Source organism: Montipora capricornis, chromosome 8, assembly GCF_036669925.1.
Source record: "Montipora capricornis isolate CH-2021 chromosome 8, ASM3666992v2, whole genome shotgun sequence".
Lineage (NCBI taxonomy): Eukaryota > Metazoa > Cnidaria > Anthozoa > Scleractinia > Acroporidae > Montipora > Montipora capricornis.
In genome coordinates, this window is record NC_090890.1 from 36,203,742 (window position 1) to 36,229,022 (window position 25,281).

General features: G+C 39.5%; 1 protein-coding gene across 1 annotated transcript in view; it reads left to right on the plus strand.

The window, feature by feature from the left end:
• The window catches only part of LOC138059522 (uncharacterized), a 31,906-nt gene extending 8,558 nt beyond the window's left edge, over positions 1–23,348 (plus strand). The window contains exons 2-13 of the mRNA XM_068905169.1: positions 1,069–1,120; positions 2,669–2,743; positions 3,834–3,953; positions 7,775–7,857; positions 8,598–8,663; positions 9,119–9,161; positions 13,769–13,807; positions 13,898–14,020; positions 16,031–16,084; positions 17,472–17,543; positions 19,613–19,872; positions 21,941–23,348. Of these exons, the coding sequence (XP_068761270.1) occupies positions 1,069–1,120; positions 2,669–2,743; positions 3,834–3,953; positions 7,775–7,857; positions 8,598–8,663; positions 9,119–9,161; positions 13,769–13,807; positions 13,898–14,020; positions 16,031–16,084; positions 17,472–17,543; positions 19,613–19,872; positions 21,941–22,156 (1,203 nt within the window). The 3' untranslated portion in view covers positions 22,157–23,348. The remainder of the gene's footprint in view (positions 1–1,068; positions 1,121–2,668; positions 2,744–3,833; positions 3,954–7,774; positions 7,858–8,597; positions 8,664–9,118; positions 9,162–13,768; positions 13,808–13,897; positions 14,021–16,030; positions 16,085–17,471; positions 17,544–19,612; positions 19,873–21,940) is intronic.
• The last annotated feature ends 1,933 nt before the right edge of the window (positions 23,349–25,281 follow it).

Consider the following 25,281-nt stretch of genomic DNA (forward strand, 5'->3'; position numbering starts at 1 on the left):
CGTGATTGCTAAGTTGCCATTGGTCCCTTTTGTAATTATCAATTTGACGCGTTTGACAGCTGGCGTCTGCATGAAAGTGAGACTCAAGTCCAAGGTAACCAGAGGCCTCTTTGCCGCTCTCTCGCGGTTCAAGAAAAATCTCTGGGACACAGGGTACGGCATACTATTCAGCCAGCTCTTTTTTCAAATTTCACATTTTTTAAAAATTAAGAATCGTTGCCTTGGGCGGCAGTTTACCTTGACAGACAATATTAAGTTTCGACTTATCGAGCTAATCTTTCGACTGAGATAAGGATACGTGCTGTACTGTGACTCAATGGGTAATAGATCACGTTCGAGTGGTCAGAATGGGTCTTGCACCCGCGATCTCCAGATCTCAAGGGAAGCGTCCTGACCACAAGGCCACACTGCCTAATCAAGGGAGGCATATGGCGTATATGTTGAGGCAGGTCAACGAGGAGTTTTTATTTGTTATCTCTTTTGGGGAAAGTGTCCCAAGCAGAGATTTTGCGGGTTGTGACGAAACAAAGAACGCCTGTGAGAGAAACGAGACACTGGGAACGAAGTTGAACTTGAAACTAACTTCTGCAATATTAGAGTTTCTGGGTTGTGAATCAGATGGAAAGTTTCCCATGCTTTTCTACAAGGAGGAATTGATTAAAAAAAAAAAGGCAACATCAATGCGAACATAATATTGACTTCAGAATAGAGCTGATACTGGATTTACCAAGCAGAATCGCATCTCACCCCCTCCTCTTCTCCGTTATTTGCATGTAAATTGAGACTAAAATACGTTGGCGGAGGCAATGGTAGAAAATCAATGCTGCTCATGTCCTGAGGAGGGCGCGCACCTTGCCAAATCGCCTTCCTGCCAAATTCTCGTGCCCAGACTTCTCGCGAGTGAAGTTTAGGTTGCGTGACGTATTAAGAACGTTGCGTGACACCCCGAAAGAAGACTGCGAAGGAGACTAGTTAAAAAGCTGTCTGACAGCAAGCCATATTAAACGTTTTTATCGCTCGCGTTTGGTTGTCTCATTGACACGTGATTTTTCTATTCTTACTTTGTAGGAAAGCCCATTTGATCTGTGTTCCAGGACATGTTTCCACGACAAAACAGGAGGTAAACAACGTGATACATTACCTTAGGAGGGGTGGAGTGGGGGGGGGGGGAGGGGGGGATGGGATGAGGGTAACTGACCGTAGGTCATGAGAACATAGAAAATAAAGAAATCTCCGAGACACACTACACGCTGTCCACTGGTTACTGACTGGACCAACCCCTCCAGGTGGCTCATAACAGTTTCAACATTTTCAAGAAACTTAGTGCCATTCAGAGGGATTGACTTGCAACATTAGGGAGCTTAAGCACGCGCATTTTTTAGAGACGGACGGCAACCGGAAGAGAACATTTCGAGTGTCAGGAAAGTGGTATCTCCAAAGTTTATATACTAATCATCTTTAATGGAAAAACGATACTCAGCAGTGTAAATGTGTTTGGACGTGACAAGTGAAGAAAACATCCAAAGTAATTTTTTGTGCTGTATATTATCTCACTGTTTTAGTATATACTAAAACAACTATTCACCTTAGTGTCGGTGTAAATATCCACCGCTAGCCACCTCCATTTCGGTGAATAGTTGTTAACTAGCCACCTCCACTTCGGCGAATAGTTGTTAACTAGCCACCGACACTGAGGTGAACAGTTGTTTTAGTATATACGAAAACAGTGAGATAATATAGGGCAAAAAGATGATTTTGACTCATTTATTCCTGCAATATTTTCGGGCGCAAATCACGCGCGAGTTGCTCAAAGGTGAATAGCAAAGGATATACGGAGTTTGAGTAGCCAATCAAAGCGCGCCTTCAACGCTATCCACAGTTTTAATATATATATGTTATTTGCCAGCTGAGCGGTCCGTATAGCGGAAAAAAAAAAAACTGTGAGCAAGGTCTTGAAAATGCTGCCTAGGCGGCAGGCCAAGGACAGCTCTTTCAAGACCGAGCGAGAAATCCCGAGCGGGAGGTCGCGGGATTTTCTCAGCGGGTTTTCTCAGTTGGTTGAGCATCGAACTACCGTGCGGGAGGTCGCGGGATCAAAATTCTGCCCGAACCAACACTCGAGGTCTTTAAATAACTGAGGAGAAAGTGCTGCCTTTGTAATGATGACATCTGCAAATGGTTAGACTTTCAATTCTTCTCGCATAAGGACGATAAACCGTAGTCCCCGTGTCACAACCCTTCAACGGTTGATTCATAATCCTGTGGGGCGTAAAAAGAACCCACACACTATTCGCAAAGAGTAGGGCATGGAATTCCCAGTGTTGTGGTCACGCCTCATTTTATTCATTCATTCATTGGTTTGGTGAGATCGCTAATTGACTAATAGCAGCTGCCAGCGTCGCTTGCAGACGCTGATGTCTGATCTCACCCATAGATTGATTACTTGTAAAGCGCTTTTGAATATGCGAATAGAAAATGCACTATACTGAAATTCGCCACCATTGCCATTTCTGCAAACTAGGGTAGCATCAAACTATGCTTGATTTTCAGCTGTATTTTGAGATTTCGTGCAAACAAAATTGTTGGTTCGTTTTGAAATATTTGAAATACTTTGGAGCTGTCAAATTAGGCAGATCTGCGTTATTTTTGCTCTCTCACTTTCCTCCAGGTGAAATTTCCAAGCCCCTTTCAAAGGAAAGAAAACGACGAACGAGAAAAAGCAAGGAAGACGAGGAACAAGAGAGTAGGTTATACATAAGCCTAGAATAATTCAGGGACTTTTACAGGACCCAGTCACGTCCGCCATATTGGTGTAACTAAACCAAGTAAAAGCGGTCGCGTTTTTTCCCGAAACGAATCCACTGGAATTTTATGGAAGTATTTGCTCTTTCTTTGGAAAATCATTAGAGGCATTTAGCATCGCGTTTCGGCCAACGGCAAACGGTTTTTCTAACTATTTTGGCTAGAAGAACAACAGCACATAAACTACTATGAGGACATTCCCCTATGGTCCTGTTGCAAACAAAACTTTTCTTGAATGATAGAAATGTTTACTTTCTGCTCCCAGCGGTGTACCCTGCGAGCAGAGCCTCTGTAAAACTCACCAGAGGGCGAGCAAAAAATCGCGTCACGCCACAGCCCAAGTTTCTGAGCTAGTCACTCCGCTGAAACTTTTTAGGCAGCGCGCGCATCATAATTTTTCACAAGGCGGAGGCCAAAATCGAGCCTTCAGTACGAAAATCAATATAGCATCTAGGAGTGTGATCGAGGCTTGGCCTGGGTTTGAAACTGTCTCTAAGCAACGGCTTGCGCATACTCAGTAAAGACTTTGAACAGGAGAGCATTAGTAGGAGCCTCCATATGCAGTAGATCTTTGAGTCAACCTTTGCGCGTATCTTTCTATTTTTAGAACTAACCCTTGAGCAGGAGACTCGCATTTACATAAATTTACATCAGTTTGCACGATTTAAATACATTGCTACTGCTATTTTTGTCTTCGTTAGACAATAACTTTATTCTGATTGGCCTTTTAAAGCAGTGTTTGCGTGCAGAGCCGAGGAACTCGTGGCGTTCTAAAAATAGAAAGATACGCTCAAAGTTTGACTCATAAGGGCGTGTATGAGAGAGGCAAACTCCTACTCATGGGCTCCTGCAGAATTCTGCAGAGTCCTCTCTTTCTCTTGGAGTCAACAAAGGCTTAGCCTACCTGTAGGCTAAGAAAGGCTCTGCTGGTACGGTGTCAGCTGTGTGATTTCCCTCGGTAAAGAAATAACCTTTTTATCATATCCAAAGTGAAGAGGGTATCTGTTTATTTTATTTTCACTTAAAAACAGGATGTTTCAGACCGCCCAATATTTCTGCGACATATGGGGCAAAGGCGCCCGAGCAAGTTAAGGTAGATTTTAAAACAAGAAAACCTAACTTACAAGTCACATGGAGTTCAGCAGAGCATGGTGAGTCATCAGGAGAATCTTTTTGTCGTAGAAGGACAGAACAAATTGTCGTTCATGTTACATCGATAAACACACACATCCTGCACGTGCATGCTATTGGGGAATCTTTGTTTACATTTTTTGCCTCATTGTCATACGCCCATAGATTTCTAATTTATCAGCTAAAAAATCAGTACTGAATATTTGAAAGTTCATTGCATAATGAGCTAACCCTGAGACTTTGAGCGGAATTTACGGTATAATCTCTGAGTAATGACGATTTGAAAATTCGAAATTTTATAAAGACTGTATGGGCTCATTACCGCTTTTGCCACCCAAGATTTTTGATGGCTAATAACTCGCGCCTTATCAAAGCTAAAGTGCTTACAGTTGGAGATTTAACTAAAGGGCCGCGGCCGAGAGTATCTCTTTTTTCCAATTTTATTTATTTTTAATTTTTGTCGTTAATCTCCTGTACTGATATTTTCGAATGACCGGCATCTGTCCTTCATTTATGGTGGAAATTAGTCAAAAAAATAAGGAACCCACGGAAGGTATGAAAGCTCTTAAGGTACATTTTAGCGTTTTTTTTTCCTAAGTTTTGAAATTGCGAGCATCTGAAAATCGGAGTTTTGTTTTTCGAAATTAAGAGAATTTCTTGTTGAAATTGGAGTTTATGGAATATTCGCCAACTGCCAGATACACTGAAAACTCGCACAGCTCCACATTTGAAAATCGCATTGTAATGTTTACTTCTTAAAAAAAAAACGACAGAAACACAGTTCCGTGATGGTCGTCACGCAGTCACGCAACATTCCCATTTGCTTGTTTTCGCAAAATATGAAGTTCGTGTTGTTGTCAATGTTGTTTTCTGACTTTACTACAAACGGTTTGTAGTAAAGTCATTAGCTCGCACAGGAACGTGCCAGCCAATTCTATTCAAATCCAGTTTTACGATTTTAAATAACACGACCGCGCACCGTGGCTCAGTTGGTTGAGCACCGAGCTGTCACGCGGGAGGTCGTGAGTTCGACTCCCGCCGGACCAACACTCAGGGTCTTTCAATAACTGAGGAGAAAGTGCTACCTTTGAAATTACATCCGCAGAGACCAAAGGCCCGGTCTCACAAATATCTTCCTTGTTCATTAGTTCCCTGTGGGACCTTAAAGAACCCACACACTATTCGAGAAGAGTAGGGGATGAAGTTCCCGGTGTTGGGGCTGTCCTCTTTGATTATATGGGTGGGTGGCTATAGCGGGTCCACATCAGCTGAATAGCTGCTAAAACTTCAACCTGCTCAAACAAATAAATAACAAACAAACTATTTTGCGATAACAAGCAATTGATAACGTTGCGCTACTGCGTGACGACCATTGTGGAACTGAGACTCTGTTTTGTTTCATTTCAATTGTATTTTGAAGAACGTTTTTACAAAGTAAACATTAAAATGTGGTTTTTAAATCTGGAGCTCAGCAAATCTTCCGTGTGTCTAGGCGTTAGAGTATATTCCCCACAAAAACTCCAATTTCAGTCGGAAATTCTTTCAATTTCGAAAACAAACTAAGATATCCCTTTCGTAGCTTCCGTATGTTCCACCATAAATGAAGGACGGATGCCGAACATTTGAAAATAACAGTATAGGAGCTAACGACAACAATTGAAACAAACAACTTCATACTACACTTCATTGCAACAATCAAAACGTCATTAACACTTAGCTTAGACATATAAATACACTATACTCCAAGAAATTAAGGTAACACTGTGCGGTAATTACAGTAAATAAAGACCAAAACCTGGTTTTCACTAGCGACGCATGCTTATGCTAGTGAAAACTAACGTCGACATAAGCATCAAATCAACCACGGCCTCCGCCATTTTGTTGAAATGCCCAGACGCGGGGAATCTGGAACGAGTGCTTTAATTGGTCAGACGTAATAAATTTCCTTATGCTTATGCTGTGTTTCGTTCTCACACGACGCAAGCGAACGCAGGCATATTAAGCGCAAGCACAAGGAAAACGAATAATTTTGATCCTTATGCTTGCGATTGTGCTCATTCCAGATTTAGATCAATTGAGAATTTTTGTAAAATAAGATATCTCATGGCGCTTTCTCTTAATGTGGTACTAATTAGCTCACAAACTTAATTTTATAATTTATATTCTTGTACATTTATCTTCTTGATTTTCCTGTAAACTTGTCTACCTACTCTTTTTAGTCACGACATGACCCACCCAGATTAGCATCTGCTACCTGTGGGCATGTCCAATTTGTTAACAATACCTATTAGAAAAATTAAGAACTGAACTGAACCGAACGGTGAAATAAGCGCTCTGAAATAAGCGCTTGTGCTAGCGTCGCTAGTGAAACCAGGCTTAACGATCTACAATAGAACAGCAAGACGACGGCTAAAAGTGCACTGATAAAAAGGGCAAAAACAAGACAAAAAATAAAAACAAAGAAGAGACCCATGTCCAGGAGTGTCTAGCTTGTGTATGTATGTATCACGGCCTTTTCATTGACAGAATGCATAAATGGCGGCCAAAAATGTATTCTTTTGTTTATGTGCTAATGAGACTCACCAGCCTCGCTCTCAAGCACCCTTTCTTTTGTATTTTGTCCATGCAAACGAGGCTAGTGAGGCTAATTAGCACCTAAACAAAAGAATGTTTTTTTGGCCGCCATTTATGCATTCGGTCTCTAGACTGGGTAATTGTAAGATCGATTTTTCTACAAACTGAGACTCCCCCAGGAGTCTTGTAAGCCAACCGTATGCCTGGCATATTTACAGTTACTCTTGGGGTCTCGGAATACCCATTTATAGTGGCTAAAACAAGGCCTAGCTACAAATATCCGTATATATATTTTTTAGATATTTAGAAGCTGCTGGGTTATTTAGAAAATTTCGAGATATTTAGAAAAAAAAAAAGATCAAATTTTGGTTTTGTTATTTTTATGAATTCAAACATGTTTTTTTCTTTGAAACTTGAGATGGAACTTTGAGGCTCAATTAAGTAGATTGCAGTGGTCCGGTTGACCTGTTCAGCGGTTTTCCTCACGAAAATTATATCCAATGAGTCTTAGCCAATCACACCCTGAACAAAATGGCAGATGCTGAAAGTTCGGAGGCTTCGGTTCCTGCTGCACCTGAACTCGTTTACATTTACTAGTACGTCTTGAAGTCACTTTATAGAGATTGACGCATGCCCATCTTGGCAATAAATTAAGTTTTTGATCAGTTTATAAAGTCGTGATATTTATAGAAAAATGTTAAGAAGATATTTCAGAAAGTTACTATTTTTTTCACGATATTTAGTGGGGAAGAGCGAGATATTTAGGAATTTCCGGAAACATATTAACTCGATTTTACGTGATATTTGTAGCTAGGCTTTGCTAAAACAAAGCTTTTCGCGGAAAACGCAAATAAAGAGCGGTCTAAAAATAGCCCGGTCTTTGTGAACCCCGTGACGAAGGTCAGGTATGGAAGCTGTATGGTCCTGGTCATATGCTCCCGGTTGAAATGAGACTTTTTTATACATTACACCTTATTCCAAAATGGCCGCCATTTTAGTAGTATTTTGTTTGATTGCAAATTGGCCCTTTTGGCCTCGTTCTAGGTTTAATATTCTTTGAATTTTACGTTTGAAAGGGAGGCCAAAAGGGCCAATTTGCAAGGACACACACACAAAAATAGTCGGAACTGCTGCGTTAAGCCAGCGGTGCATTCATCGATGCGTGGGCGAGTGTCTCGGTCCCTAATAATATTTGTTGTTTACAAGCAGTAACTCTATTCCTAAGTTCATTGTATCTTCATTTTTATTATTGTTTTGTGTTATTCAGAATTGTACCCCAACTGGACTTCATATTCACTGGTTTATCACGATGAGTTCTTGCAGATAGATCGATGTGTGTTTATTCCGAAGGTATGTCACCGGCCCTTTTTTGCGTGCAAACTGGAAAAAGGAAGTTTTGGTCGGAGATATTCTCAATTTTGGGAATACAGTCATTTGTAATGATTTTGACGTCATAAATTTATTTAAATGAAACATTTGAATATCTCTGGAAGCAAAGAAGGTATTCCAAAATATAAAACACCATTCTTCGTCATTTTGAAAGGTCTTTAAAATAAGCAAAGGATATTTTTTTTAATGTCATAGGCACTTTGTATATGACTCCTCTGACAAGTCTCTTGGGTAACACATGTAGCCTAGTCTAGTTGATGTAACGCACAGTAGTCCGGTGCTCAACTACCTTAGCCATCTGGTCGGCGGTTTGCTAGAATAGCATCAAAAGATCTCAGATTGTCATAATTATCTTTACTCGATTGTCATTTTTGGGGCGGAACCAGAATATAGTCAGGAGGGGGAGGGGGGGGGGGGGGCATAATTGAGCGGCCTGTTGTAGGGGAGTCTGGGTGCATGCCCTGCAGAAGGTTTTCAAAGATGAATATGGGAAATGCAAATTTCGAGCGTTTCTAGGGATAAATATATTCTAAGTTAATATCTTTGAAGCTTTGTTTAAGCGGTGTTTGCCACTTAATTTTTTTCTGAAGTCGCACCTGTTTTGACGTTTTGATTTCAATTTTGTGGGTTCGAGCGAACACCTTAATCCAGTTCTGGATCCACACCAGATTTTGCCGTAATTAATTGTCTGTATTTTTAAGGATCAACACCAGTGGATAATCAGAGACGGTGATGACTGGAATTATCCCAACAGGATCTTCTTGGGGGTATGTTTCCCTGTGTTGCTTTTAGGCCCACGCATGATTGAAACCCTCTACCCTTACAAGAAGTGAAATCCTGTATTTCAAAAATACACATCAAAGATGTTCATTCTTCAAAAGGCGCTACTTGTTGCGTAATCATGTTGAGAAACCAAGGCATTCATGTGTCGGGCACGTGCCTGAGGTCAAGCGCTCGAAGCCGCAACTAACCATAAGAACAATCAAGCGCAGCAACGTTTGATCGTCGCACATAGCGTTGCCCTTAATGCCTCTTATCAGTGTTACTTTGTTATAAAGTGTGAAGTAAGTCAAACTCCCGTAATTTAAAGTGAAACGAAAACCTGACTTCCGTGGGTTTATTCTAGTTACAATCGTCATAAAGTATTTCCAACCATTAATCTGGAAAGTGGAATGAACATTTTTGCTTTGGTTGTAACGAGGTTTTGCAATGATTCTCTTAGGTGGCAACATATCCATATCATAAGCTCGACTTGAACCCGTATGGTAAGTTTATAATTAGATTTAGTTATTTATTCTTACTACCTGTAGTTTTGGTGTTTCCGGTTGCTGCTTAATTAAATCATTTTATTTGCTTTCTTCTTTTGTAGAATTCATTGCCTAACTGGTGAATTCACTGGTAAATACCTCGCTGAAAACCGATATCGCATGAATCACGAAGCGGTGAACGCGGTATCAGTTTTTCGAGTGACATTTACTTTGGAATTCACCAGTTTCGCAATGAATTTTTCTTGAACCCCATGAGTTATAAAAGAAAACAAGCACACCCTCAGCGAGCGAATAGAAAAGGAAAAAAGCCCTTTCAGAGTCAACTGTCAATAGCCAGCGAATAGGAATCACGCTTTAATTGGAAACCATCAAAAACGTTGTCAGTTCAAGGTCAAAAAAAGAGTTTTACTGATGTACTTTCTCCCTCTTTATATCTGAAAACGATATCATTCACATTTTGATGTATTTCATTGAAACACACCAGCTTGGCATGAAACAAGAATGGGAAAAATACGGAAATGCAACCAAGAAAGCACGAACTTCAAACAAGATCTGCTCCAACACTAAATTACCTTTAGGTGCCTTAAACAAACTTCTGAAAACACAAGCTAGTGAAATTTCCCCGTAATTTTACGAGAACTCATTGCGATTACGTGTTTATAAAATAAGGGCAAAATCTTCTTGTCACTGTCGAGGCACATCGAAAAACAGTTAAGTAAACGATTAAAAAAGCGCTTGTTCGCTCGCATTTTAGAACAAAGCAAACAAAAAAATCAACTTCTTCTTTATGTCCAAAAGAGTACAGTTGGGAAAAAAAATTCGAGTTTCATTCCTTAACAAAGGAAAACCGATTAAACCACTTTTTAATAATACGCAGAAAGAAATTATTTTCCAAACCATTTTCCATCTGAAAACATAAAGGCACACTGTGTAATAACTATTGTTGACGCAGTATGGCTGTGTAGCTGCGTCGAGCCACAGAAAGCGCGCGAAAAATGAATCCTCGTTTACGTTTAGGTGAGTTAATGTGGGTTGAGCCTGCAATCCAATCAAAAACCAGTACCTGGTGAGCAGTCTACTTCAAAAAACAGCTGACCTCGGTGAATTCTAAGCTTGAGTCCGCGATATGGTCACGTGAAACTGGTCAGCGGATACCTTGTTTTGACAGGTGTCAATCATAACATGGATGTCCAGTGTTAAAGATGTATACTGTAAACGGGCGTAATACTGGTCACACTGGTATACATGGAGGGGTGGACGTACGAACATACGTAAGGACGTACGGACGTACGGACGTACGGAATTACGGACGGACGGTCAATGAAGTTATGGCTATAAAACCAAAATTACTCGCACCGATGGGTTACCATATTTCCTTAACTATGGTGCTCCGCGTTCGCGCCAAGGCGCGCTTAAAAATACCGAAAGTAATAATATGTTAATAATGCTAATGATAAATAATAAAACGTGTAATCGTATCACGATGAAGTCACCTACAATCTTCCTCAAAAATGTTTTGGACACTTGCTTCAGAGGGTCACGTTTTGACTAAATGCCAATTACATATAAACAATCGAGTTCACCTTTATTTTTTACGTCGGAGTGGATGCGCGCATGCGCAGGAACCAGTATCGTGGTGGAGGAAAAAGCGTTGCATCCTGTTAGCAAAATGAATAATCGTGCGATGTTCGGAAAATATGAAAAAGAATGGCACGAGTATAAGTGATGTTCGGAAGAGAAGAAAAGGAATGGTGCGAGTATACTAGAGTACGATGGAGCGCAGAGAAGTGTTACCACATCGTCTTTTGCCGACGTTTTTTATGGAAAAAAAATGATGAGGTTAGGGGAACCGGGAATGATGGACTTGCTTTAACACAGTACCATGCTATCATGGGCGGTAGTTCAAAGTTTGCAAATATGGTCTAACGCTTTTCATTCGGGTTGTGCATCGTAATCACTTCACTCTTCGTCGACAAATTATACGGTTTTTAAATTCTAAAAAAATACTTTTCTAAGCTGAAGCTACTTTGACTCTTAAATTGTACGTTCCCTTTGTGAATTAGTTTTTGTTTATTCGGGAAGTTTAAACTGAAAAAGCTTTCTTAAATTACTAATTCTGTTTTTCGTGAAACCTACGGCAGATTTTCCGGACGAGCCGAAGAATAACGAGGCTAACTTAGCGTTTTTGTTGAGTGATCGATCCTCCATTAAATGCATACAGATTTTTAACTCTTAAGAAGTGAATGTTGAGAGATCTAACTTTTTCTGTACGATCTAACATTCTTCTTAACTAGTTAGTCTTATTATACAATCTTGCTAGTTTTAAAGCGAAACTCTCGAAATTTCGAAGAACCAAGCTTAATTAATTCCGCAACGTGCCTTCTTCCTCTGACCAACTACTCGTTTCGCCAACGGTCGGTCCGCAGACATCTCGGGTCAGTTCACCAAGGTCTCATTGACCGTAAAAGAATCCTCACTATTATTACTTTGGCTGTGGTCAAACCCCAGAATTAATCGAAGTTTATATTTCTTTGATCATATGGTCGAACAATTGTACTATGCAGGTAACCTGAGCCGCATTAAATCACAAACAGCTGTCAAAATTGAGTCGAATATTCATATGTGTGATACCGGTGTCTGTCTTTTTCGAATCAGAAGTTCTTATCATGAGAAATCACCAGTTGTGTGTTTCTTATGTTATTGAAATTATGGTAAGCTCAGCAGCTCAGCACAAATAACAAATTAAAGCACATAGATTGTCTGCTTCTGTTAAGAAGATATTGATGTACGGTGATTTAGAATTAAGCCCAGGTCCCTCAAAGAGGTGTTGCGAAATGAGTCCTTGAAGATCAGTATGAAGATTAAATAAGCTCAACACCGGATGAGACCATTATTTTGATTTTCCTGACAGAGGCGACTGTTTTTTGGAGCTGTTTCCCATCAATTATCTAATCAAAAGAAGTGAATTATTCCAAAATGAAGGTATAGAAATTCAACAAAATTGGCTCGAAATTTTTTGTACACAATAAATGAATTCTTCAAAGACTGCCAGCCTGTCAGAGAAATTTCAAGCAATCTGCTTGTTTCGAATAAAGAACAGACAGCAAATGCCAGTACTGAAAACAATGATGATACAAATGTATAATGATGTAGATGATTGGTGTGAAGAGAGGAGGACCATCGCTTTGAAAATGGACACCTTATTACCAGAACCTGATATTACTGAACATGGTGATGATATTTTAAGTGTTGCACCAGGAGAAGGTCAATTTTCTGTTTGTTCATGATATTATCATGAAGAGTGATGCAATGCCTATTGAGGAAATAGTCAACTTTTTGAATAGACCAATTTCAAGATGTTAAAATTCAGTCGACCTGGACAAAAAGCATCATTTCGAGGCTCTGGGGAATAAATATAAGGATTTGTGCGAGTTTCTTTCCCTAAGCCTCGAGATGATGCCTCTTGTTTAGGACTGAATTTTAATATATCGAAATTGGTCTATTTTTGAATTGAGTTTAATTCCAGCAAAGAGGATTTCTTCACATTAATGCATTATAACTCTGTTTTAAGGACACGCCCCAGTATGAAAAAAAGCACCAATCATAAAATTGTTTATTTTGTTGATAAGTATATCACATGCCAAAATGATAAATCCAGTGAAATAGAAGACTGCAAGTTTACTGTTATTGCACAAAGGATACTACAATGAATCTATAGTATAATAAAAGCATGAACTATAGGAGAAAAACAAGACTGCACTTTAATTTATACACATTAAATTTACTTACTTGCAATATTTAATTCACTTCGAGACACTACCCACATCTGTCATCTCCATTATTGAAAACAGCATCATCAACTTTGCAGGGCTATTATCAAATTGACACCCATCCACGAGTCAGCCATTGGCTCTCTATATTTTCTCCCCCCTTGCAATGTTGTTACACAAACAAAGTGCTACATTGCCCAATGAAGCAACATTGTAATGGAGGAGTGGGGGAGTTTATGGAGTTTTTGTTTTCTCTTGTGAGAAAGGGGTCCCAAATAATTTATGGTCGTAAATCGCGGCATTTCGTCCGCTTACTTATGGTCTTCATCGGCCGGGCGAAAAAGTCGAGTAGTTACGCGCTACGTCGATCTTATCGCCTGATGAAGACTTGATGTTAGCGGTCGAATTAACGGAGGACAACCCTTTGCTATGCTGACAAAAGCTAAGGTTGTGGCAAAAGAATATGACGTAAGAGATCGAATCCCTGTGCCCAATGATAATTCTTTTAACTCTATTTTTGGATCGCACACGTGGCTCGAAGGTTAATTTTATCTGTTGGTACCATGACCGCGCGGTCTACTCCCGCATTCACTGAGCAATAAGGTGTCGTCTCTGAAATACCCAACTAGTTTGACAGGGAACTAATAATCGATTTTAAATAATTTTCATCGGAATAGGGCCAATTATGAGGGATTCCCTTTCTTACTTGATATTCTCTTGGGTCTAGGGAACAAGATTTTTGATATTAAGATTTGCCGGCAGTACGATTTAAGTTTGCTTGTACTCGAAATATTTACACGAGAAACCCTAATTAAATTTTGGTTGTGATTTCAGCACTGACCCCAGATCCTCCTACAATACCACCAACAGCAGGTACGCTATATGAGGGATTCTCTAGTCCATATTTAATTTGATATTTGGAAAATGGCCTATCAACCACGCTTTCGGTTTCTTTGTATTTAGTACCAGGTCCCACCGAAAAGGTGATCGTGGCTGTTATTGGTTTGGCGGCAGGTATCGTGTTGCTCCTAGTTCTGCTATTGGTTTACCGAAAGCGGTTCAACTGGTTTTCTTCCTGCTCGTCAGGTTTGTGATCTTTTGATTACTTTCAGTAGCATTAATGCTTGTATAAATAAAGATGGCTATTCGGGCAGTGTATTTTAATTTCTAGTTTATGGCTTGGTGCCGCAGTGGGCGGCCATTTGATTTCTATAGTTTCAAATAGCTATTATGGGATGCCCAGGGGTCAAATACATAATAATTTGCCCTCTGAGCATCTTATAATTTCTTTCGAAACAATAGAAATCAAAATGGCCTCCATATCTGCAAAAAGGTCAATTGCCACCAGTTGGGGGAAGGGGGAGGGGGGTAGGGAATATGCAACCTGGCGGCTAGGTGAACCGCTGAATTGATCGTGAACCGCGCTCTGGTAAGGTTGAAACTAAGCTGCCTGACTTCGTGTAAGTAAGTTGTAGACCCCAGGAAAGTGAAGATAAAATCAACTAACCTTTACATTCGTATTTCCGTGTCCGAATAATGATTCGCAAGAAATCGCGCTTTAGTAAAAGAAATAGTTATGAAATTCGAAAGTCACCTTTTCAAGCGTTGAAAGCGCCAGGTAAGCTTCTTATTCTTGTGACACAAAATGGTAAACTGATCATAGAAATAATATATTCAACTTTTCATGTATTCGAACTGCGGAGTGTAGATCTCAGTCAATATGAAAGTGAGTCATCGCAGTTATGAACAACCTTGAGCAGTTACGAAAGAAGCCTGAAAAAATTCCGTGCGCTTTCTCTACTATCTACTCTACTGTCAAGTTATCTGGGTGCTGGTCACTGCCATGTATCCATTGATAATTATCGATTTCGGGATAGAAGATGAACTTGCAAGTGACTAGCTCCCAGGTAACTTGATAGCTCAGATGAAGAGCAAGTGCAGCGAAATAGCGTGGTCATCATGTAGGTTTGAGTCTCGTTTAAGGGCGGTGCGTACTATTGTTATTGCGCATACGTTCTGCTCATCTCGAGATACTCGGGTTTCCTGTAGGTGGTGCTTACTAATACAGGGATATTTCTGCGCGATTTAAAACCTATGCGGAGAAAGTAGAACTCAGTAAGTGTTCTTGGTATCCGAAAAGAAAATTAGGGGTAACCATTCATTTTTCAGAGATAATTAAGCTTCAGTTTGGAAAAGAACGCCATACATTGCTTTGTATTTTAAAGCTTTTTACAAATATTGTTGATTAATTATCTCTGAAAAATGTGCGATTACCCCCAATTTTCTCTTTGGATTTCAATAACACTTGTTAAGATCTGCTTTTCCTGCATATTCATAAACAAGGAAAGAATACCTTGAATAAGCTAGCTTTGAATTGTGCAGCAACAAAAAGAACATAGGGGAATAATTAGCCTTTTCCTTTGTTTTGGACAAAACAAAGTGTAAATTATTTCCCTGAACCTCGACTCTGTTCTTTTGTTGTTTTGCCACAGAGGGAGGTCAAATGTATTTTTCAAAGGGGTGTAGCGTATTGCTTTTAACCAATGGAATTGCGGCTTCGTGATTCCATTGTCCATTTGCTGCACAGAAAACTAAGTTCTACCCAGGTTATAACTCGGATACCTTTAAGGTATTCCGAGTAATATTTAACAATTAATCCATGAGCCCGTGTTGGAAAGGAGATGGTAACTAAGAACTAGTGACAAGTCCCTCTCGTCCAGATAAACTACGCCATATTGACTTTTGCGGCGTGATGTGAGCATGCGTGTGTTCTACAATTGTTGAACAGAGTGTTGAAACGGCTTTAACACCATTCAACATTTTCGAGAACAAAGGAAAGGTTGAATCGATGTTGAATGAAAGTTTAAACCGATTTATACTTGATTCAACAAGCTTTGAACACTTTTTACGCTTTCAACAATGTTAGACGACCTGTTAAAACGCACCGAACTTTTGGATCTGGATCTGGAACGAGACACTCAAGCCAGATCTTCCACTACCTCGTCTAATGCTTTAGTGAATGATTGTAATGCAAACGGGGTCAAGCGGTTAACTTGTGTAGTTAACCTTGACTATTTTTTCCTTTGTGGTTATCAGGACCCAGTTCTAATGGTGTTGTTGGGAACTCAATGATCAACAATTCTTGCGTTGGTGAGTAGTATTTCGTTTCGGCTGCTTTGCGTTACTAGTATAGCCAATGGATATGAAACTGCTCAGTGCAGATATTGTTGATGTTTTTAAGAGCGTTATAGAACGAAGAATTAAAGATTACACGGTAAAAATAAGACAATTTAAGGCGACGGGTGATTTCATGCGGAACTTTTAAATATCTTCTGCTTGGCTATCCAAAAGCCGATCTTTTTAAAATGCATTTGAAATTGGTTATGACTTGAAAGAAAATATGTCGTGTTAAAACAGTGAAACTGCAGGATAAATGTTCTACAGCAATGCATTCTGTAATATTATAGCAATGCATTCTGGTCGCTGTACAGTGCATTCTGGTTGAAATACCGATGCATTATTTTAAAACGCCAGCAGAGTCCGGCAAAAAAGAGTCTTTTTTCACATAGTTTATTTGTTTTAAATTACGATTGTGTTGTTGCTTGCTCTCTATGGCTTCAATTTCAATCGATGGTTTTCCTTTCATCTCTGGGCTATGGCCGTCAATCACTGTAGCGGAACGCGGCAAAGGGTGACATCCCTCGTAGTCATTGGGTGACTTGTAATCTACTATTTCTATTTTGCTTTCTGTTTACAACACTTCGCCAATTTTCAACGCAAATGTGATTGGTGGATGTAAAAAACGAAACAGTAGTTCAAAAGGTGAACGTCAGTCTGCCTTTTATAAAATTAATGGCGCAAAAATGATGGCTAAAAGATATTTTCTATTATTAAAAACTGAACTACGGATATCACATTTCCAGCATTTTCATTGGCTCGCCGGACACAATGAACACAGCAGCAAATACACAGTTTTGCAGCTCCGAGAAAAAATGGCCAAATAAATTCAACATAAAAGAGTTGTGATGTTGGGGTTTTTAATAAAACAATTATTCTACTCGGGCTTGCTGGATATGAAATGATCATAACCAACTCGGCGCTACGCGCCTCGTTGGTTATATATATCATTTCATATCCAGCGCGCCCTCGTAGAATAATTGTTAAATATCCGTAATGCAAATTCAAACGCGACAGCTAGCGGCGACGCAGGGATTGGAAACTTTTTATTCTATTAACCTTGTGTGCATCTCACAAATGCGAACGAGGGATCGGCAAACTCTAATATACGAACTCGACTTACGTTGTCAACACGTCGGTCAACAACATCATTCATTCACCGTGAAGCCAGGGGCTCAACCATGTTATGCCATCCTTGGGTTTCTACCATTTTCAAGAAAGAACAGTTGTTTCGTGCGTCGGCTTGCGCATCTCTCCTAGCTGGCGATTGCATTCTACCCAAGAACATTTGAATTTGCGTTACACGTGTTAATTAGGCTTAAGATAGCTTGCTAACGAAGAATTGTGCATATTTAAACAGATCATGATGATGCGAACGACGTCGATGTTATTTACCCCAAGATTACTAATCATTTACCATTGAAGTCGAATGGTAAGATTTTAAACATTTTCACCAAGAATTTAAGGAGATAAAAGTGTATTCCCTGATGATCGTGAAGAGAGAATGCAGGGAAACACGCCTACCAACGGGTGGTTTTTTGCTAACAAACGGTGGGGTCCGATTCGGCTGGGAGAACGCGAGAGGGCAACCGCTGGCCGGTTGGCTCTGTTGGTTGAGTATCGTAATACGGGCCCTGACAAACTGCTACCTTTGTTGAGAGTGCAAAGGGGTGGACTAACTAGTCTTCTCGGATAAGGACAATAAACCGTAGGCTCCTTCTCACAACTTTCCATGTTCATAACCCTGTATTTAATGTGAATAGCATGGGCCCGAGGTCTATTAAGGATTAATTTCACGGGTATTTTCAAAGTTTTCACAAAATTGCCCAAGTCTATTTGGAAAACTTGAAAATACAAGTGAATTTAATCCTTTTATGCACAAGGGCACATTGCGATTACATTAAGGGCAAAAGTATTGAGGGAAGCCCGTTCAATGCCGCGACAATTAACAATCAACTTAACACTCTTTCATTGGGTTGAATTCAATAAATCGTGGCTGTCAACAGAAATAGCGCTTAAAACGTATTTTACATGTGGGCAAAAAGCACTTAAATCAGAGTGAGAATCTAGTTCACTTACTTTGGATAAGCAACTGTTAATCAGGATCAAGTAATCATGCCCTCCTGGTTACCAAAAGTCACAGTGCCCTCGTGAATAAGAAAAACGCCCTCCGTCTCGGCCAATTAGCATTCTGTAAGTTTGCCCCGTATGCGATAAGGGACGTTAAACAACCCACAGACCATTTATAACGTGCAAGCCATGAAGTTCCCCGATGTTGTGGCCTTTTCCCTTGTGGTATATCACGGTTGAGAGGGTAATTGCTTGGGGATACTAGTTACAACAAGCTGCTCAACAATCCGAAGGCAAATAACGATATAATGATGATAATGAACCGAATGTTGACCATGGTGGTGGTGGTCGATGATGTTTATCATGATTATGATGACGACACAATCTCATGGCAATTCTAATGAACGGTAACCTCTGTGAAACTCACCAACGACATATCAGCTCTCTTCCAACTAAGACGAAAATTGAATCAGAAGTGAGGTTAAAAACTGAAATGGAAGCGAACTCAGCAGTTACAGCCGCTAATCGCCTTAATGGTGTCTCTTTGTTGACTGAATTCAATGCGAATTGAATATGAAGGCATTATCGCAGTCACCCCACTAGCAGTCTTTCTTTTTCTTGCTCGAATTTTGGCGTTCTCGAGAAAGACTCTGCGTGAATCGAGTAGTGATCTTTATTGAGCATGCGCTGCATTTTGCCAATATACAGTTTCGAACCCAGGCCTAATATGCCTAGTAGGCGTAGGCTTGATTTTTCATGGTACAGCGGGCTCAATTATAACCATCGGTTTTATCACTAAACAGATGGTCGCACTGGAGAAACCGGTTTGACGAGAGAAAACAAGATTGACTAGTCCAGAATTTCGGGCTGCGGCGGCTTCAAAAAGTTGACGCGATTCAGGCAGAGCCTCCTTTTCTCCTCCTCAGTAAAGAAATAGAAAACAGGAGGCTCTGCTCGTAGGGTGTATCGCAGTAACTCAGTCGCCATCTAAGACAACCTAGAAAGGCCTTAGTGGGCCATTTCACAAGGCCGGGGCGCTGTAACAGTTCCCTTGATGCGTTACGGGCACGTGAGCGCACTGCCATTGTCAACAAATAATGCTTTACATGATTTGTTCCTGCAATTTTGCAATTGAAAGGTCGAAGTGCGCACAATGCGCCAAGGAGTTGGGGTTTGTTTTGTTTGCGATTCATTTCAGAGAATTTCAAATCGGAATTTTATGCGTGTGGCCCTGGAACGGACTTTTTTCTGCCGGCGAAAACGGCGTGTTCACCCAATGGCATGGGAAACTGCCACATTCCCATGTCGAATTCGTGTCTCTGCTTAATGGCCCAGAGGGTATCGACAATCTTCTTAAACAAACCTTAGCTTGGCTCTCGTGTTATCATAAAGACATCAAGCCCTAAATGTGTTTTCTTTTTTTCAAATCAGATCCGGAATTCTTTTATGCCTGCTATTATCCAGAAAACGAAGACTTTACGCGGGCGGTTGCGGGCATTGTCAACTACTTTCGACAGAATGGTTACCCAGTTGTAATGGACGTTATGAGCAGCAACGAGATGGTTAATCTTGGTCCAACTCGTTGGGCAGAGCAGCAGATCAAAAAAGCGAGCAAGATACTCGTATTTTTGTCACCGGGCATTCTGCGCATGTGCGGAGTGACTGACGAGGAATCGCAATCGTCTCATCAGGTAACGTATAGTAGTTTGCTAATTTAAAACGCTGGGGCTGTATGAGACCTTTAAGGAACACTCTCACGTATACCATAAAGTTAGTGCTTTTAGGTCAGTTGGCTCTAGTAATAGCACTTAAGCTCCGCACACAATTATGAATACTACAAGGATAGTCAGTAGACGTGCAGAGTTAGTTACCATATACTCAGTTAATATGTTCAAATAAGGATACCAGACCAAGATGTTATAGGTAAATGGTAATTCATATGTTAAGAGAATAAATATAGAATGGTATACTGAGACAAAAAAAAAAATTCCCATCATACTAAACTACTACTTAGTATTCGGTAAGAAATTCCTACTGGTACCACGTTTAATGTCGAAAGGGCGAAGGAACCCTCATTTTTTATTCACCACGTCAAATGCTAGATGCTGTCTCCGCTGAAAGTGGAAGCGAATTCCACATGCTTCCAATTCGGTTGAAAAAGGATCACAACTTTGGTATAATTAAGTTCGTGTTAAATGGACTCGTATGCCTGTACAAAATATCAAGAAGCAGTGCTTCTTGTCACGGTTATATTTATGTTTGAACTGTAATTTTCTGGCACACTGCCCTTCAATCTGCCGGGAAGCCTTAAATTCCACCTTACCCATTAATACACTCTTTTGTTATGTAAGAGCGTCTAATTTGAGGGTGAAAGTGAGTTGTTTTTGCGATTTGAGCCTGAAAACTTTCTAAAGCATGCACGTTCGACTACAAACTGAGTTGTTATTCAGTGAATCATGCAAGAATAAAAAAACGTCCGTACGTATTATGGTTAATTGTGCTGTTAGACAAAAGTTTTAAATTCTTTACCGTTATTTGTTCAAATTAAAAATTAAATTCAAATTAAGTACTTATATAGCGCATGATCCATAGGTAAATGATCTCAGGCGCTTAAAATTAACAATAAGGGTATTTACAATGTTTAAAAATTATGACTAATTATGATTATATTTACAGTTGTATTTTACAGTTACAGTTATATTTACAGTTGTATGATTATATTTACAGTTAAAAATTAATAATAAGCTTTTTGAAATAAAAATGTCTTAAGTTTTGTTTTGAAAGATTTTAAATCGTTCTCTAATCTAAGTGATTTTGGAAGTTTGTTCCATTCAAAGGGTGCTGCCACTTGAAAAGCTGTCTCCTGTTGTCTTGCTTGATTTAAAAGTTGGTGGAGCCAATAAAACTTCATCATTAGATCGGAGTGTATAGTGATTTCTTCTTGACTTGAACTAGACTTTGTATGTAATCAGGTGATAGTCCATGTATTGCCTTGAAAGTCATCAATAAAATTTTGTATTTAATTCTTAGTTTGACTGGTAGCCAGTGTAGTTTGAACATCAACGGCGTAATACGACAAAAACGTGTAGAATTACATATAAGTCTAGCAGCAAAAACAAACAAACAAATAAAAAACAAATGTGAGCAAAATAAAGACGTTCATAACAGACTCTCAGCCTGAGGTATGTTCTTAGTATACAGTGATCGTGAAACCTCAGGAGTAAAAACCTATTTTTTAAGAACAGGTTAGCCTAAAATTTGTCAGTTAGACCCCCTCTAAAGAAGAACCCGTTGACCCTAAAATTTGAAACAGGTTCTAAAAAAAAATTGTACATGCACTTTGGCAAATAAAATCAATTGATTGATATTCTGAAGATTCATCAGTGTGATCTTTCGATTTTACTTGTTACATTTATTTTTATGTGAACTTTTTAATTCTGTATGATTTTATTCACATTTTAGATAAGGCATAGGGGACGGAGACTGAATACCGGTAAATTCTGCTATCTACAACGTGATGTTTTTGTTCAGAAAATAAGAACCAATATAACCTAAATTTGCGTTAATTATCATCTAGTATGTAAGATTCTGAAAGGTTCTTACTCGTGGGCTTTTACTGTATATGCTCTTAAAAATTTGGTTAATCTCAGCCGGAACGTCCTTATAAAAAAAGGTTCTTAGATAAAAAAAGAGTGCATATGGAAACTAAGCAATTACTCTTTGAAATAGCACCAAATGTCTCAACTTTGCGTTTTGCAGGAACACGAGCGAATCTGGTATGAAATGTGCTTACTACGAACCATTTACTCTCAAACTCATTCCGCCGCCAAGATGGTATGTATCACACAGCCTCGAAGGATGACCATTGACCCGCGGGATGTCCCTTTGTGGGCCGAAATGAGATACAGATGGCCCGAGGACAAGAGGAAGATTTTGAATCGTTTGAATGACAGACCTTTTATCCTGCCTTTGTAGAATCTAGCTATCTGTGTGCAGCGTTTTGTTTTTGTAAATTGAGGAAAACGAGGAAAAGAGCAATAGGCCGGTGCTAGTTAATTGAAAGATTCTGGCTGAGCACAGAAGAAAACTTTATTTCTCACTTTGTCGATGAAAGCCACAATCTTCTGTCTTCCCTTGAAAAATTCACTTTTAAAATGAGTAGATCATAATTTCCAGTCCGAAGAATGTCTGAACAATGGGAAAGAGCGTTAGCTGGCCATTCCAGTTCCAGGTGAAAATGGCGGAAGATAGGAGCCTACGATCTGTTGAAGGCTTTTAACAAAAGGTAGAATAGTTTTCAATCCATTCCTCTAGCAAACCCATAAGGTTTTAAATTTTGTACATATTTATTTCTGAAGCCGCACTTTCGAGAGCAGTGAAGTTCAAGTATTAGGGGTAAAGGGTAAACATATTATACTAGCTTTACTGATAATGTTTCAATGTAATTTACATGATAATCAGGACAACATGGCGGGAAATTCAACGGTTTGTATGGAAATTTAAAGCAACCCTCCAACTCCACTTTTCCAGACTGTCGCCTTTATTGACCACAGATATAAGTTCATGTTCACAACTGAGAAGGTTTGGACTCGGTATTTTTCTCTGGAATTCCTTTATATTGCTGTTTCTCTTCTCCATACATTTTCTGTAATTTTGTGCCTTCGGAATTACAGGAAATGCATGGTAGAAACTTTGTTTAAATAACAAAAATGTACAATAGCTATTCTATCTAACTTTATTCAACCGGAAATTTAAGTGCATATGTTCCGTTTTGTAAGATAAGCAGCCAAAAGTATCTAATATGAATTATTTTTATCGTTTTGAACTTCCATACAAAGCTTTGAATTTCCGGCCATGTTGTCCTGATTACCCATGATGCAATCAAAAGCGTATTCAGAAAACTCTCATCTCTCTCTTTCTGTGCACTGTAAGTGCACTACACACTATGTCACCGGGTTGTAAGATTGTAAGAGCGTAAGAGTGTAAGTCCGTGGTGACAATGGGCTCGCAGCGCTTGCATAACTCACGAAAATATACGGGTCTGTTGGAAGCGTGCTTGAGTTTCGTCAAATGAGCCTCAAAATCGGCAAGAATTTGTGACACTGATGAATAATAAAGCAGCTGGTATTTCCAAAACGATGGAATTAGCTGGTGATGAAGAACCACGTCTAGGAGAGTGAATTTTTGACTTTGCAGAAACAATGGTCAACCTCTACAGTTGTGATCTTTGTGCTGAATTTGCACATTTCTTGTCAAACTTTAGAAAGGAAACTAACAAAAACAAAAACCCGGTGTCTTGCCATCATTTTGACACAGATGTATTCTTTTTTTCGCGAGTTGTTAGTAAACTCGCAAGATAACTTGATCATGGCGGCCGCTGACATCGACGTCACTTTCGATTTTGCGATTTACTTGTGCAGCCCAAAGTACAATAGAAAAATTGAACGTAGCAAAAATCTCTTAAAGTGTTTTTCGCTGATGGTAACTTTTTATATTCGCGGTTCAAACTTTATGTTGTTTTCATGTCACAAATTTTGTTGCTGTTGGCGAAATATTTTATTGTCGATCGACACTTCCTGAAAACCTCCTTCTGCTCTTCCTAAAAACTGGATATCAATATTTATCTACTTTTGCATCAATATTTGTTTTGCAAAAGGCAGGCTAACAAAATCTGCACCTTGCTTATTAGCATTTTTGAGCGTTAAAATATAATTTTCGGTCCTTTGTTTCTGACAGAAAGTAGTATATTTTGAGGTCACCCATCCAAATACTAACCTCGCCGGCAGGGCTTTACTTCAGTGAAGTGTTCTCTTGGAAAGCTATCAGAGGCTTGTGGTGATAAAGAAGTTGCAAGGTGATTTGAAAATGATCAACATGTCAGCCTCGAAGCCAATGTTTCTCGATCCCCTTCATTTTCGTTAAAGGGGTACTCTGACGAAAATCGCATCTTTCCTATCTAAGCCATTTTGAAACATAAACAAGTAGTCTGCATGAGAAGAAAAATGCTGTTTACTTTTTTCAAATATCTCTTTTCGTTCCAGAGATATTCGAGTTTTTAAATTATGCAAGTTAGCCAAGTGATGACGTCATATACTCAACACAAGTTTGTTCAAATATGATGGAAAGAGATATCTCAGCCAATTTGTATCAGAAATTTTTGATTTTTTGCAGTAAGATTCTACTAAATGTTCTCCACAATATGAGCTTAACAGTTCCGTTACCATGGCATCATACTGGGTTCCAGACCTCCCCCATAGTAAAAGCTTTCCTGGCCACCTTTGGCATTCCATTGTGATAATTGCTAACAGCTCTTCATGTCCATGATCCAGAAGCATATAAATATGTTAGCTCGAGTTTGTGGCCTTGTTTAACATTTTTCAAACTGAAAAACACTAACATATTGAAATCAAGTGGGTGGGGACTGGAAAAGAGTGAGTTGCCATGGGAACAAAATTTTTTATAGCCATAGGTGTGTTTCCTGTAGAACTATTAGACTACCATGTTTCAATGGTCTGCGCTGCAAATTGGCCAAGTTAGCTCTAGTTATATATTCTGGGTTTAGTATTTTGCTAGCAACCACATGTCTTCTCAGGGGGCTATTTGGCATGGCACTATAAAGATATACGATACCAAAACAATGTCGTGTACTATTAGAGGTACATATTACGCAAAGACAACTTGAATCTCCTGGAAAACAAAACGCAGCTCAGTTGACAGTTATGGAATATAGGGCTATTACTGCACTACCACACGTACGCAATGCGTGCCTATTGTTTTGATTTGGAGTCCTGTCATGTCAGAGCCCCGCTGGGTCCATTTTTACTAAAGAAATCCCCCGGAGAAATTCGTTTACGTGAAAGCCTATCACGGAGCAGACTGGTTTCCTCTTGTCATAAAAGCAAGAAACTTCTGTTATTCCAACTTCTCTCTCTCTCTCTTCCTTGAGAAAGTGCTCGATATCCGTACTTACCCAAGTCTCTCCCTCAATTGAAGGATTACAAGACAGATAATTGAAAGACATTATGGGATGCTCAGGGGGCAAATTAATATGTATTTGCTCCCTGGGCATCCCATAATAGTTATTCGAAACAATAGAAATC